At 42.0% G+C, this 14,223-nt stretch overlaps 1 protein-coding gene across 1 annotated transcript in view; it reads left to right on the top strand.

Moving 5' to 3' along the window:
• Positions 1-7,753, top strand: part of LOC133525533 (alpha-(1,6)-fucosyltransferase) — a 44,212-nt gene extending 36,459 nt beyond the window's left edge. The window contains exons 11-13 of the mRNA XM_061861812.1: positions 4,332-4,493; positions 4,940-5,014; positions 5,717-7,753. Coding sequence (XP_061717796.1) covers positions 4,332-4,493; positions 4,940-5,014; positions 5,717-5,821 — 342 coding nt within the window. The 3' untranslated portion in view covers positions 5,822-7,753. The remainder of the gene's footprint in view (positions 1-4,331; positions 4,494-4,939; positions 5,015-5,716) is intronic.
• The last annotated feature ends 6,470 nt before the right edge of the window (positions 7,754-14,223 follow it).

Below are 14,223 nucleotides of genomic sequence, written 5' to 3'. Positions count from 1 at the left end.
TATACTATAACAAGACCGCCGCTACACGCCCGTGTCGCTCACCGGCCTGCTGGTGGACCTGCACATGCTGGCCATGTGTGACTACCTCGTCTGCACCTTCAGTAGTCAGGTATACTATAACAAGACCGCCGCTACACGCCCGTGTCGCTCACCGGCCTGCTGGTGGACCTGCACATGCTGGCCATGTGTGACTACCTCGTCTGCACCTTCAGTAGTCAGGTATACTATAACAAGACCGCCGCTACACGCCCGTGTCGCTCACCGGCCTGCTGGTGGACCTGCACATGCTGGCCATGTGTGACTACCTCGTCTGCACCTTCAGTAGTCAGGTATACTATAACAAGACCGCCGCTACACGCCCGTGTCGCTCACCGGCCTGCTGGTGGACCTGCACATGCTGGCCATGTGTGACTACCTCGTCTGCACCTTCAGTAGTCAGGTATACTATAACAAGACCGCCGCTACACGCCCGTGTCGCTCACCGGCCTGCTGGTGGACCTGCACATGCTGGCCATGTGTGACTACCTCGTCTGCACCTTCAGTAGTCAGGTATACTATAACAAGACCGCCGCTACACGCCCGTGTCGCTCACCGGCCTGCTGGTGGACCTGCACATGCTGGCCATGTGTGACTACCTCGTCTGCACCTTCAGTAGTCAGGTATACTATAACAAGACCGCCGCTACACGCCCGTGTCGCTCACCGGCCTGCTGGTGGACCTGCACATGCTGGCCATGTGTGACTACCTCGTCTGCACCTTCAGTAGTCAGGTATACTATAACAAGACCGCCGCTACACGCCCGTGTCGCTCACCGGCCTGCTGGTGGACCTGCACATGCTGGCCATGTGTGACTACCTCGTCTGCACCTTCAGTAGTCAGGTATACTATAACAAGACCGCCGCTACACGCCCGTGTCGCTCACCGGCCTGCTGGTGGACCTGCACATGCTGGCCATGTGTGACTACCTCGTCTGCACCTTCAGTAGTCAGGTATACTATAACAAGACCGCCGCTACACGCCCGTGTCGCTCACCGGCCTGCTGGTGGACCTGCACATGCTGGCCATGTGTGACTACCTCGTCTGCACCTTCAGTAGTCAGGTATACTATAACAAGACCGCCGCTACACGCCCGTGTCGCTCACCGGCCTGCTGGTGGACCTGCACATGCTGGCCATGTGTGACTACCTCGTCTGCACCTTCAGTAGTCAGGTATACTATAACAAGACCGCCGCTACACGCCCGTGTCGCTCACCGGCCTGCTGGTGGACCTGCACATGCTGGCCATGTGTGACTACCTCGTCTGCACCTTCAGTAGTCAGGTATACTATAACAAGACCGCCGCTACACGCCCGTGTCGCTCACCGGCCTGCTGGTGGACCTGCACATGCTGGCCATGTGTGACTACCTCGTCTGCACCTTCAGTAGTCAGGTATACTATAACAAGACCGCCGCTACACGCCCGTGTCGCTCACCGGCCTGCTGGTGGACCTGCACATGCTGGCCATGTGTGACTACCTCGTCTGCACCTTCAGTAGTCAGGTATACTATAACAAGACCGCCGCTACACGCCCGTGTCGCTCACCGGCCTGCTGGTGGACCTGCACATGCTGGCCATGTGTGACTACCTCGTCTGCACCTTCAGTAGTCAGGTATACTATAACAAGACCGCCGCTACACGCCCGTGTCGCTCACCGGCCTGCTGGTGGACCTGCACATGCTGGCCATGTGTGACTACCCTCGTCTGCACCTTCAGTAGTCAGGTATACTATAACAAGACCGCCGCTACACGCCCGTGTCGCTCACCGGCCTGCTGGTGGACCTGCACATGCTGGCCATGTGTGACTACCTCGTCTGCACCTTCAGTAGTCAGGTATACTATAACAAGACCGCCGCTACACGCCCGTGTCGCTCACCGGCCTGCTGGTGGACCTGCACATGCTGGCCATGTGTGACTACCTCGTCTGCACCTTCAGTAGTCAGGTATACTATAACAAGACCGCCGCTACACGCCCGTGTCGCTCACCGGCCTGCTGGTGGACCTGCACATGCTGGCCATGTGTGACTACCTCGTCTGCACCTTCAGTAGTCAGGTATACTATAACAAGACCGCCGCTACACGCCCGTGTCGCTCACCGGCCTGCTGGTGGACCTGCACATGCTGGCCATGTGTGACTACCTCGTCTGCACCTTCAGTAGTCAGGTATACTATAACAAGACCGCCGCTACACGCCCGTGTCGCTCACCGGCCTGCTGGGGGACCTGCACATGCTGGCCATGTGTGACTACCTCGTCTGCACCTTCATTAGTCAGGTATACTATAACACGACCGCCGCTACACGCCCGTGTCGCTCACCGGCCTGCTGGTGGACCTGCACATGCTGGCCATGTGTGACTACCTCGTCTGCACCTTCAGTAGTCAGGTATACTATAACAAGACCGCCGCTACACGCCCGTGTCGCTCACCGGCCTGCTGGTGGACCTGCACATGCTGGCCATGTGTGACTACCTCGTCTGCACCTTCAGTAGTCAGGTATACTATAACAAGACCGCCGCTACACGCCCGTGTCGCTCACCGGCCTGCTGGTGGACCTGCACATGCTGGCCATGTGTGACTACCTCGTCTGCACCTTCAGTAGTCCGGTATACTATAACAAGACCGCCGCTACACGCCCGTGTCGCTCACCGGCCTGCTGGTGGACCTGCACATGCTGGCCATGTGTGACTACCTCGTCTGCACCTTCAGTAGTCAGGTATACTATAACAAGACCGCCGCTACACGCCCGTGTCGCTCACCGGCCTGCTGGTGGACCTGCACATGCTGGCCATGTGTGACTACCTCGTCTGCACCTTCAGTAGTCAGGTATACTATAACAAGACCGCCGCTACACGCCCGTGTCGCTCACCGGCCTGCTGGTGGACCTGCACATGCTGGCCATGTGTGACTACCTCGTCTGCACCTTCAGTAGTCAGGTATACTATAACAAGACCGCCGCTACACGCCCGTGTCGCTCACCGGCCTGCTGGTGGACCTGCACATGCTGGCCATGTGTGACTACCTCGTCTGCACCTTCAGTAGTCAGGTATACTATAACAAGACCGCCGCTACACGCCCGTGTCGCTCACCGGCCTGCTGGTGGACCTGCACATGCTGGCCATGTGTGACTACCTCGTCTGCACCTTCAGTAGTCAGGTATACTATAACAAGACCGCCGCTACACGCCCGTGTCGCTCACCGGCCTGCTGGTGGACCTGCACATGCTGGCCATGTGTGACTACCTCGTCTGCACCTTCAGTAGTCAGGTATACTATAACAAGACCGCCGCTACACGCCCGTGTCGCTCACCGGCCTGCTGGTGGACCTGCACATGCTGGCCATGTGTGACTACCTCGTCTGCACCTTCAGTAGTCAGGTATACTATAACAAGACCGCCGCTACACGCCCGTGTCGCTCACCGGCCTGCTGGTGGACCTGCACATGCTGGCCATGTGTGACTACCTCGTCTGCACCTTCAGTAGTCAGGTATACTATAACAAGACCGCCGCTACACGCCCGTGTCGCTCACCGGCCTGCTGGTGGACCTGCACATGCTGGCCATGTGTGACTACCTCGTCTGCACCTTCAGTAGTCAGGTATACTATAACAAGACCGCCGCTACACGCCCGTGTCGCTCACCGGCCTGCTGGTGGACCTGCACATGCTGGCCATGTGTGACTACCTCGTCTGCACCTTCAGTAGTCAGGTATACTATAACAAGACCGCCGCTACACGCCCGTGTCGCTCACCGGTCTGCTGGTGGACCTGCACATGCTGGCCATGTGTGACTACCTCGTCTGCACCTTCAGTAGTCAGGTATACTATAACATTTATTCTTTATTAAATTAAATAGGGTGAGATCAATGGATGCTAAGATAAGAGTGTTTAGATAAGGCACGACATCTATTGAGAACAATAAGAAACAGACGGTATATTCCCGTGTCGCTCACAGTTCTTCAAGTTCAGTCAGGTATACTATGCTATAACGCCTCGGCTCGGAACGCAGGCTCCGAGCGTCACGACCGTGCACGCTCGCCGACAGCCATACACTCGTGGCGTACACGTCGTATGTATCGGCAAAATGACAGTAAATTTACTATGGCTACAAAATTTCTTTTGACAATCAATGACTATTTCAAATTCTCTTCGCTTCGGGGCTTCAAGGGAATAAATCGGATTTATTTTGACCATTTTGTGGCTAGTCCCGTAGGGAAAATTTGTTTATTATGACCATTTTTGACATTCGGGATAAACCCAAGATCATCCGGTGTTTAATTTGGATGGGCTCCACTTGCAGGTGGGCCGCGTGGCGTACGAGATGATGCAGGCCAACCGCGTGGACGCGTCCGGCAGCTTCTTCTCGCTCGACGACATCTACTACTTCGGCGGGCAGAACGCGCACGACCGCGCCGCCATCATGCCGCACGAACCCGACAACAACCAGGAGATCGCCGTGCAGGTAGAGACAAACCATTTCTACTCGTCTATGAATCTTTGAATGACATTTGTAACTGTACTGAAATATTTATTATACAATGATTTAGGCAGCTATTATACTCATTATGCAACACTTACTTGCTGTATAAAACAAAAGACATCAACGCGCCTTTAACACAGAAACCTGCACTTAATTTCGTTGAGACTTCGATTTTCACTAGATATCTAGCTTGTTTTATTGTTTTTACGAACCTAGTGCGGTAATTAACAAAATACGTGCCTATGTCGGAAATTTAAAGGGCCATATGTACTATAAAACGTTGTACGATACACTTGTGAATTTCCTACTTTTCGCACTTGTGTCGTAATATGCAATTTCGGTAAACTAGTAGTTTATACAATAGTCGCCATCTATATACTAATTTAGCTAACTTCTGTAACTCATTGTTTCATTAAATGTCGTTTCAGGTCGGCGACCTAATAGGCATCGCCGGGAACCACTGGAATGGTTTCGGTCGGGGCACTAATAGAAGAACGAATTTGGTAAGATACACAATACACACATATACTTATCCTCAACAAATTGCTTCAATATTTAATTTATATTTACTTTAATTTAATGAGGGGATTGTTAACCCCTCAACTCCTCAACTTGTTTTATTTGAACATTAATGTTTAGTTCAAATAAGGTATGAAATTCGTAAAAATTTAATTATATATTTTACAGTACATATGGCGCTACTTTACCGCACTAGTGCGATAATTAGCATATTACGATACTATGCCAAACATTTAAAGGGCCATATGTACTGTAAAACGTTGTACGATACATGCGCGAATAGATAATTCACAACTCGTGTCAATTTAAAACACTCCCTTCGGTCGTGTTTTAATTTATCGCCACTCGTTTCGAATTTCCTATTTTTCGCACTTGTATCGTAATGTACTATTACAGTACATATGGTGCTACTTTCCCGCACGTGTGCGGGAATGAGCACTTTCCGTGCATATGTCGAAACTTTAAAGAGCCATATAAATAAATAAATATTATAGGACATTATTACACAAATTGACTAAGTCCCATATGTACTGTAAAACGTTGTACGTTACACGTGCGAATACGTAATTCGAAATTCGTGTCGACTTAAAACACTCCCTTCGGTCGCGTTTTAATTTATCACCACTCGTTGCGAATTTCCTATTTTCTGCACTTGTATAGTAAATAACTTTTCTTTCATGTTTCAGAACGGACTGATCCCGTGGTACAAGACGGCGGAGCACCTCGTGCTGTACCCCTTCCCCGAGTACAGGCACGTGCCCCTGCACGACGCCAGGCAGGGGGACTTATAGACCCCGCCATGTATAATACTTCAATAGACCTCTGTGATTTAATTTTTTTTTAACCTTTTCGCCGCCACGTCAATGAAGTGATAGCGTCATCAATGCCACTTCAAAATATTTATTTAACTTTATTGCAAAAAATATATACAACAATGTACAAATGGCGGACTTAATGCGAAATGACATTCTCTACCAGTCAACCATAGGGCCAAACTTAGGACACAATTGGTGCAGAAAGAGAGAAAAAAAGTCAATGAATTCAAAAGAAAAGCAAACAAATATACTTATAAACTACATAATATATCACATAAATACAAACATACATACACACTATAAATACTTTAATTTAATATTAATATTAATTTTGTACTTCTGAGGCCAGAAGAAGGAAAAAATGTTATGAGTTTCAGTAAATTTTGCCAAAAAAAATTTTTTTTTTTTTAATTTTTAACGTGTTCATACATAAAAAGTTAATGTTATGGTAAAACTGGCAGTGAAAATATTTTTTTTTTGTAAAAACTAATTCTTGCAAAGGTTACTTGTCACTTTTTGCCATCTATCAATATAGTACATTACGATACAAGTGCGAAAAATAGGAAATTCGAAACGAGTGGCGATAAATTAAAACACGACCGAAGGGAGTGTTTTAAATCGACACGAATTGCGAATTACCTATTCGCACATGTATCGTACAACGTTTTACAGTACATATGGCCCTTTAAATGTTCGACACAGTAACGTAATATGCTACTTCTCGCACTAGTGCTATAAAGTAGCCCCATATGTACTGTAAAGGATATTTAGACTACGCCCCATAATGGCATCATCGCGATCAAAAAGGCGTTTTGCACTAAGTTACGATAAGATGTTTTTTTTTTACATTGGTATTAACTCTGTAACTAGGCGAAATCCAGAAAAGTTTATATGACATTTTAGTCTCTAAATGTGATCAGTAATACACTGTCAAAATCTTTCGGGGTCCTCGTGAGCTCCGTGTATAGTCATGCCGAATGTGACAGAATATGTTAGAGACAGAAAAAAGCGTGACAGGGGAAGGGGGGATCCAAAAACTCGAAATTTTGTGTGACGTATCACGTAATTAATGAATGACGCCTTTGTGTTTTGAGCAAATGTTTGCTCTTTTCATTTACTATAGGAGCAAGTTTTTCCATTTACCGAACGATTGCTCGCTCAGAACTGTTCAGAAATCTAAGTGAACACGCGGTTAAACACATTGAGTACCGGTTCTCTGTTCGTAGTCGCTTTCCTCTACAAAGCGGGAAAACGCTGGGATCGGATACGAGCGTGATGAGCATGGATATTTGTTCCCGAGTCATGGGTGTTTCTATGTATTTAAGTATTTATAAATATTTATATATATTTATATATTATATATATCGTTGTCTAAGTACCCTCAACACAAGCCTTATTGAGATTACTGTGGGACTTAGTCAATTTGTGTAATAATGTCCTATAATATTTATTTATATATTTATCACTCGGCCGAAACGCACGAGATTAAAATAGTATTTTATACAATTCGTGATATAATAGAGAGCTTTTCAATCGAGCACCGTGTTTAGGGTAACGTAGCTTGCTGAGTTGCCTAAGTAAGGTACGAAATTGAAAAGCTTGATTACATCACTAATGTGTACAAATGTTAATTTGATGGGCTCAAATTTTTATAAGACATCTATTGTCAAAAAACTAAGTAATATTAATGTAGCCCGTAAACCAGGCAGACATTACAATCGCGTATGTAGTCTTTGCTATATGGAAATGCTTGGTGGGGTACAAAAAGCGATAATCACGCTCGATGTGGCAAAAATGTTAACTTTTATGGGCTCAAATTTGATTTAAAACAAACGCGAAAATAAAAGATACTACAAAAGTTAAATGAAGTCGATGCCATGCGATACCAGTTCACCAATTGAATTGAAATTAACGAAAAAAAAAAAAAACACGGTGTATACATAGAATCCAATCTGGCTAGGACAGCCAAAGAAATTGTTTACTGTTCCACTTTGAACATTGTTACAGTACAGGCCTGTTGGTGACGTGAGGTTTGTATAATACAGATCCTTATAGGAGACGGCACACTGCATGCGTGACGTGTGCGTGCTCGGCCCCAACGTTGTAGCCTACCCGCCCAGTCAATATCAAAGGATCTCATTATTTTCACTTAGGGCCTGTTTAATTAAGAATAGTATTACGATACAAGTGCGAAAAATAGGAAATTCGAAACGAGTGGCGATAAATTAAAACACGACCGAAGGGAATGTTTGAAATTGACACGAGTTGTGAATTATCTATTCGCACATGTATCGTACAACGTTTTACAGTACATATGGCCCTTTAAATGTTCGACACAGTAACGTAATATGCTAATTTTCGCACTAGTGCGGTAAAGTACTGTAAATAAATTAACTGCCAGATAAAACTTTCTGCAATACTTAGCACTTTATCTACCAGTAAGGCTTATTTAAAGATTGTGAAACGCAAACGATGCCTTTATTCATCAGATGTGGCAAAATTGTGGAAAAGACCGTAAGTCAAGACCATGTGGCGCATAAATCGAATTATTTCAACGTACTAAGTTTCTTATGGGTCTTGTTCCGAAGTTACCCTGACCCCAATGCTCGTGCAATATTTACTGTAGGCCTAGAACAGACCCCAAGTGATACACTAGAATTTCATAGATCTTATCTGCTTACCATAGTTTCCTTTGTATATATTTTAAGCATTTATATATTGGTTAAGAATCAAACTTGGAATTAAGAAGAAATTGGAGTGGCAAAGTAATTAAATGCGAATTTTGAGTTGTTTCCTCATTTTGGAAGGTGTAATTGACTTTGAAGTGATGATTTTGAACGATAAATATTTAATTGGATTTGATTTGTAATGATTTACTGTTAGTATTTTCCTCGCGGTGGTGTGGTGAAAAATTTAGTGTTTCACTCGGTGGCAAAGTTTGTTTAACCCTCGTACCTTGAGACCCTTGCAACGCTCAAGATCCATTTTCGAGCCAATTATTTCAATTTTGGTATCTTTCGCTTGCTCGGGTATCAATATAGCACGAGGTTTGAAACAACAACTTTGCACCCTTGTAAAACTTTTGTTTGGTATCCATCTATACTCTGCATATTTAGGTATTTAAATAAAAGTAAACAAAATCTACCCTCGAATGGCTCCTTAAGCCAGTTGAGGGTAGATGAAAACATTACATGTTCTATAATGTAGGTTAAAGTTAGGTCGTTCACAGATCCAGGCGGTTTTGTATTTGGTTAGTTAACCAAAAATTTACAATTTGTTTACTTTTATATAAATACGTAAAGATACAGAGTAACTATAGTTTTAATTGTAAGAAACTTCCACATTTAATATTTTTGGTCCAGTACTGGTAGTCATTCGATTTGATAAGACTGTCTAAGAGCATTTACCCAACCGGAGTCGCCTTTAAGAGCTTAAACCTCTGTCTGAAACTTCGGCCAATGGTCATACTTATTGTAACGTATATATTTGTCGTTTCCCTCCGCGAAAATCGGCAGACTGTTTCCAGTTGGTTAAATGCTAGGAAGACTGTAATAAAAAGATAAATATGATGTTGGGTTTTTTTTATTTTTCTCATTTTATTGCTAAGTTACTGTAATTAACTTCTTCGTTACTAAATGTGAGAAAACCCCAGATTGTATAGATGTTCAAGTTTTAGTACTTTTCACTAAATATAATGTTGAAAAAGTGAGAGTGAAATACTATGTATATGTTGCATATTGTACAATTGTATTGTATTAACTAATGAAGTAAGGTATTGTGAATCTTAGTTGTAGAAAAGAGAATTTGAAATAGAGGTGGATTGTCAAAGAAAACTTTGTGGCCACAGTAAATTTACTGCCATCTTTCGACACATGATTAAACATTTTAGAATGCTATTTGACCTTGATCCTTATTCTGTCACTGATGTGTGTTAAATTTGTTAAATATCAAAAAGGTGGCGCACTCTAATAGATCAAAGGCGAAAGTTATGGCGCCATCGTTTCGACCGATGGCGCCACAACCTTTAGCCGATGCCCGGTAAGATTGTGCCATTTTTTGTTATTCAACAAACTTAACACATATCAGTGAAATAATAAGGATCAAAGTCAAATGGCGTTCTAAAAGTTTTAATCATGTGTCGAAAGATGGCAGTAAATTTACTGTGGCTACAATGTTGCCTTTGACAATCCACCTCTATTTCAAGTTCTCTTTAGTGATGGTCAGTCTACGCTAAAATTGGTTACTTAGCCATTTTGGCATTGACTTGTATGTGTAGTTGGACCAAACTAACTTTGCATTGCATCTGCAATGACAATGTGAGGTAGTGTCATCATTAATGTATTTTTTACAAGCTTTTATTTAACTTGCAATGTACCTATGTTTGTACGGGTCATATCTTGCAAGTTAAATGATGCACCTTAAAACAAATATGATGTAATGAGATTATTCTTCTATTGATCTGATATGATCTGAAATAAAAGTGAAATTGTGTACGAGCTCAAATTTATTTACAAGTTTATTTCTCAAAAACTAATTAAGGTATATGTTGATTTTTATTTTTAAGTATGTATATATTTCCTTTATGTAAACTGGTGCTTTTCTGTGTACAAAGTTAAACAATAATTATATTCTGGACACCGTATCCCCTCGAATCCCAGCACTTTTTCAGAAATAAAGTCCTAGGGGTTTTTGACTTTTCATATTTTTCTTATGAAACTTGTGACTGAGAAGTACTTTTTAGTATACAGCATGCAACAAAAATAGTGGGGATTCGTTTAAGAGCAATTCCTAGCTGAGCAACTTTTCAAATCTCGAATTTTTGAAGCTGTGTTTCTGTCGCGCTGCGGTGGACGGGAGTGCGTGCGATAAGGACAACTGCAGCTCGGACTAAAATTCCAACGCAAAAAACTCAAAAATCGACGTTTCGCTCTCGACTGTTTCCTGCTCCAAAACGCAACCAAACATTATGAAATTTTCGAAACTGCAAGAGGAAGAAATAATCTATGCCGCTATGTTTTGATATTTTGGATATTTGTTGTCATATTTGTATACTGCGCCTTTTTTTGCAGCCAATTCAATTGAGCCGTTTTTGCGATTATCGAGGCGCTGTAAGTTTCTTCAAAATAAAATAATCCAACAAAGCAAAATGATATTGATCATATTTGAAAAAATCATTACTGTAGGTTAAAAATCTAGTACCTAAGGAAATAGTCGAGAGTGTTTGTATGAAAAAATCGCAAATAGGAATTCCTGGATGAGATATAATAGTACATCGTGCAATGAGGGAGGTAAGTAGTATTTTGGATACGACGGTGGCAATTAAAGACCCGAGTATGCAATATTCTTACCCCCCACCCCCAAGTTACACACAATGTTTTTCATCACACTTGCGAAGAAAAAACTAAATTTTAAGTGAAATAATTCATAAATACGGTGACATATCAAACATTCGTCCGCCATTCCCTAGGGAGTTCTAGCTTTTTTTTTCACAATCCCGTGGGAAAAAAATAGACCTTTGTCCTTCAGTACACCTGCATGTAATAAGATCTTTTTCGAGCAAGTGTGATGAAAAAAATCTTACTTTATAGTTCCACTAAATCAGTAACGATTTATTATTTCTCTGGAAATAACTCAACTTATAGTGTGACTATTAGGTATTATTTTTCTGTTCACCGCGCGGAAAGCGTCAACTTTCGGCACGCTGCGCTAAACGACGTTCGCGTTTTCCGGCTCCGAAGAACAGAAATAGTTATTTGTGTCCCAAGGAAGGAAAAGTAGGAAATTGCGTGCCGCGTGTAAAATTGTTACCCGAGCCGAAGGCGAGGGTGGAAAACACGCGGGATGGAATGTCCTACGTTTCCTCCCGTAGTGCGCATACTATTGTTCTGCTCAACGGAGGCGGAAAGCGGCAATTTTGTTTAGCGCAGCTGGAGCAAAGTTGACGCTTTCCGCCCGGAGGGCAGAAAATAATATAACACCTCGGTCAGTACTTAAGGAAGCCTCAGATAACATGTTTGTCGACCTCGGCTTCGCTTTGGCCGACAATTGCATGTGATCTGATCCATCTCTTAGCTTACTGCCCTAGGTATGTAATATAATATACTATATATTATGTAATATATAATATGTTAAACTGTACGTAAGTTATTTATCTATTAATACGTACGAAAATGTAAATTCCAATGCTCTTAATGTAAACGATTTTAATGAATTCTATATTCAGAGCTTGTAAAAGTTTTGGAGTGGTGTAACATGGACCTAAATTGTGTGTATATAGTTTTAGTGTACATAAGACAGAAAGAAAGTAATATAATAAAAAAAAATGATTTACTTGACGAGTTTTTATTGACTAATAATAACCAAACAACATTTTCTAACAATTATAATTTATTACATATGTAGTGAATAGGTATAGTACAGTATTGCAGAGGCCGGGAAATGAAAATTCGTGGACATCGACACTCAGATGTTGTCGGACGATGCGTAGCAGAGTCCGATAAAGAAGACGAATCCACGAATTGCTATTCCTGCCGAGGCATATATGCCAATTTTTTCGGTATTGAGCCCATAATAAAAGTTGTTCAGTATGACCTATAAAGTCACGACGCAGAGTATGAACGTTAAAATTTCACCCTATATCTCCATAAATAAATGCGAGGAAATACAATAATCATTATTTAAGCATCAAGCATCACTAAAATCGAACCTTGACGTCAAACACATTTTCCCTCTTTATATAAAAAAAGTTAAAGTCACAACTCATACTGCGATTCAATTTTTGTTCCTTCAATTTAATTGTGCAATATAAGCTGTAGGTGCACGCCTGAAATCCTTAAAAAAATATAAAAGTTATGTAGTCTTTGATTTTATTAAGTAGTATTTGCATGATCATACACGACGGTCTTGTAAGAACGAGACATGAAAGTTGGTTTATCTTCCTATCTCACTCTATCCTATAGGCGCTGACCTGTTTAGTCGCGGCTATAATAATATGGATTTTCTTAGCGGGTACATATAGACGGTCAAACAAGTTTGTCAGTCGAAAAAGACACGAAATTCAAATTTTCTACGGGACGATAACTCTTTGTGTCGAAATTTTTTATTGCCGCTCTTTTCTACTGTCGGAAATGGCTTGACAGAGTATAATTTAAAAGGTAAAAAACAATACCTACAGTAATAACTTCCCGTCCGCTAAAACACGACAATGCTACTCGTTTGCCTCCGATATCATAGTCATAAATAAGTTTTTTGCAAAAATTTCATTTTTGGTACAAGCTTTTATCGCTGACTGTACTTTTCTTTCCACATGCAACTAATACTCATCGAGTCAATTCTAAAAACCCCAAACACAGTTAGGTAGCGTTGTTTTATCACAGAGTTCCTATGTCCACCTCTTGTCTCCATCATCAGATCAGCTCGATGGTACTATGGTACAATGCAATATTATGATATTTCATTGTCACCCGACTTACATATGTATGCAAATTTTCAACTCATTCGGAAACCGGGAAGTGGATGAAATTTAACTTGCAAGATTTGATAACAGACCGACAGACAGACAACGGGACAGGTACTAAAAATAAAAGCTTGTAATAAGCTTGGCATTTTCACAGAACCCTTAAAAATTTCAAGGAGGAGAGATATTGCTTTCTTATTTGGTGCTTACGTTTTAACTTAGCACAGTGTTGCTACAACACTGGTGGTAGTCATTATTGAGATTATGTAACTAAGGGTTCCAAATTCAAAGATACAAAATACAAGAAATTTATTGGTAAAAGTCAATGTTTTACAGGTCATTTTGAGTTAGGTACATATTCAACTAATACTAGTAGGTACACAGCATTTTTTGGATAAATGTCACTTATTATAAAATAAAAAATATGTTTAAAGCAGAACAAATACATAATCAGTATTCAATAGGTCGCATGTCTTTCAAGTCATCATGTTATTTATAAGGTAAAAAATTAAAACCGTGTTTATATTATAAATTACCTACTTAGGGTTAGTACACGATTCAACAAATTCGTCGACGCTCTAGCATGTTGCTTTAAGATTTCGGTCAAACTTTTTATTCGATTTTGCTAGTTTTATTTCCTCAGGTAGCAAGCATTGCTCATGAAAGTCTTTTCTACGTGAGCGCGGCGGCACGTATTGGTCAAACAAACATGTCTTCAATTTAATTACGACGACTGCAAAAAGTGAAGTGTCCGTATTGAAAAAAAAAAAAAAGTAGTTAAGTTATTATTATTACATAATTATGTTATTAAATACTTAATTTGACATCTAGCCCGCGGAGCTGTAACTATTTGAAAATTGTAATGTCCACAGAAAAGAGGATCCAACTAGCAGAATATGCCTTAGTGTAGAAAAAACACTCT

The sequence above is a fragment of the Cydia pomonella genome, chromosome 15 (assembly GCF_033807575.1).
Source record: "Cydia pomonella isolate Wapato2018A chromosome 15, ilCydPomo1, whole genome shotgun sequence".
Taxonomy (NCBI): domain Eukaryota; kingdom Metazoa; phylum Arthropoda; class Insecta; order Lepidoptera; family Tortricidae; genus Cydia; species Cydia pomonella.
The sequence above is the reverse complement of the archived record's forward strand: the minus strand, read 5'-3'. Positions and strand labels throughout refer to the sequence as shown.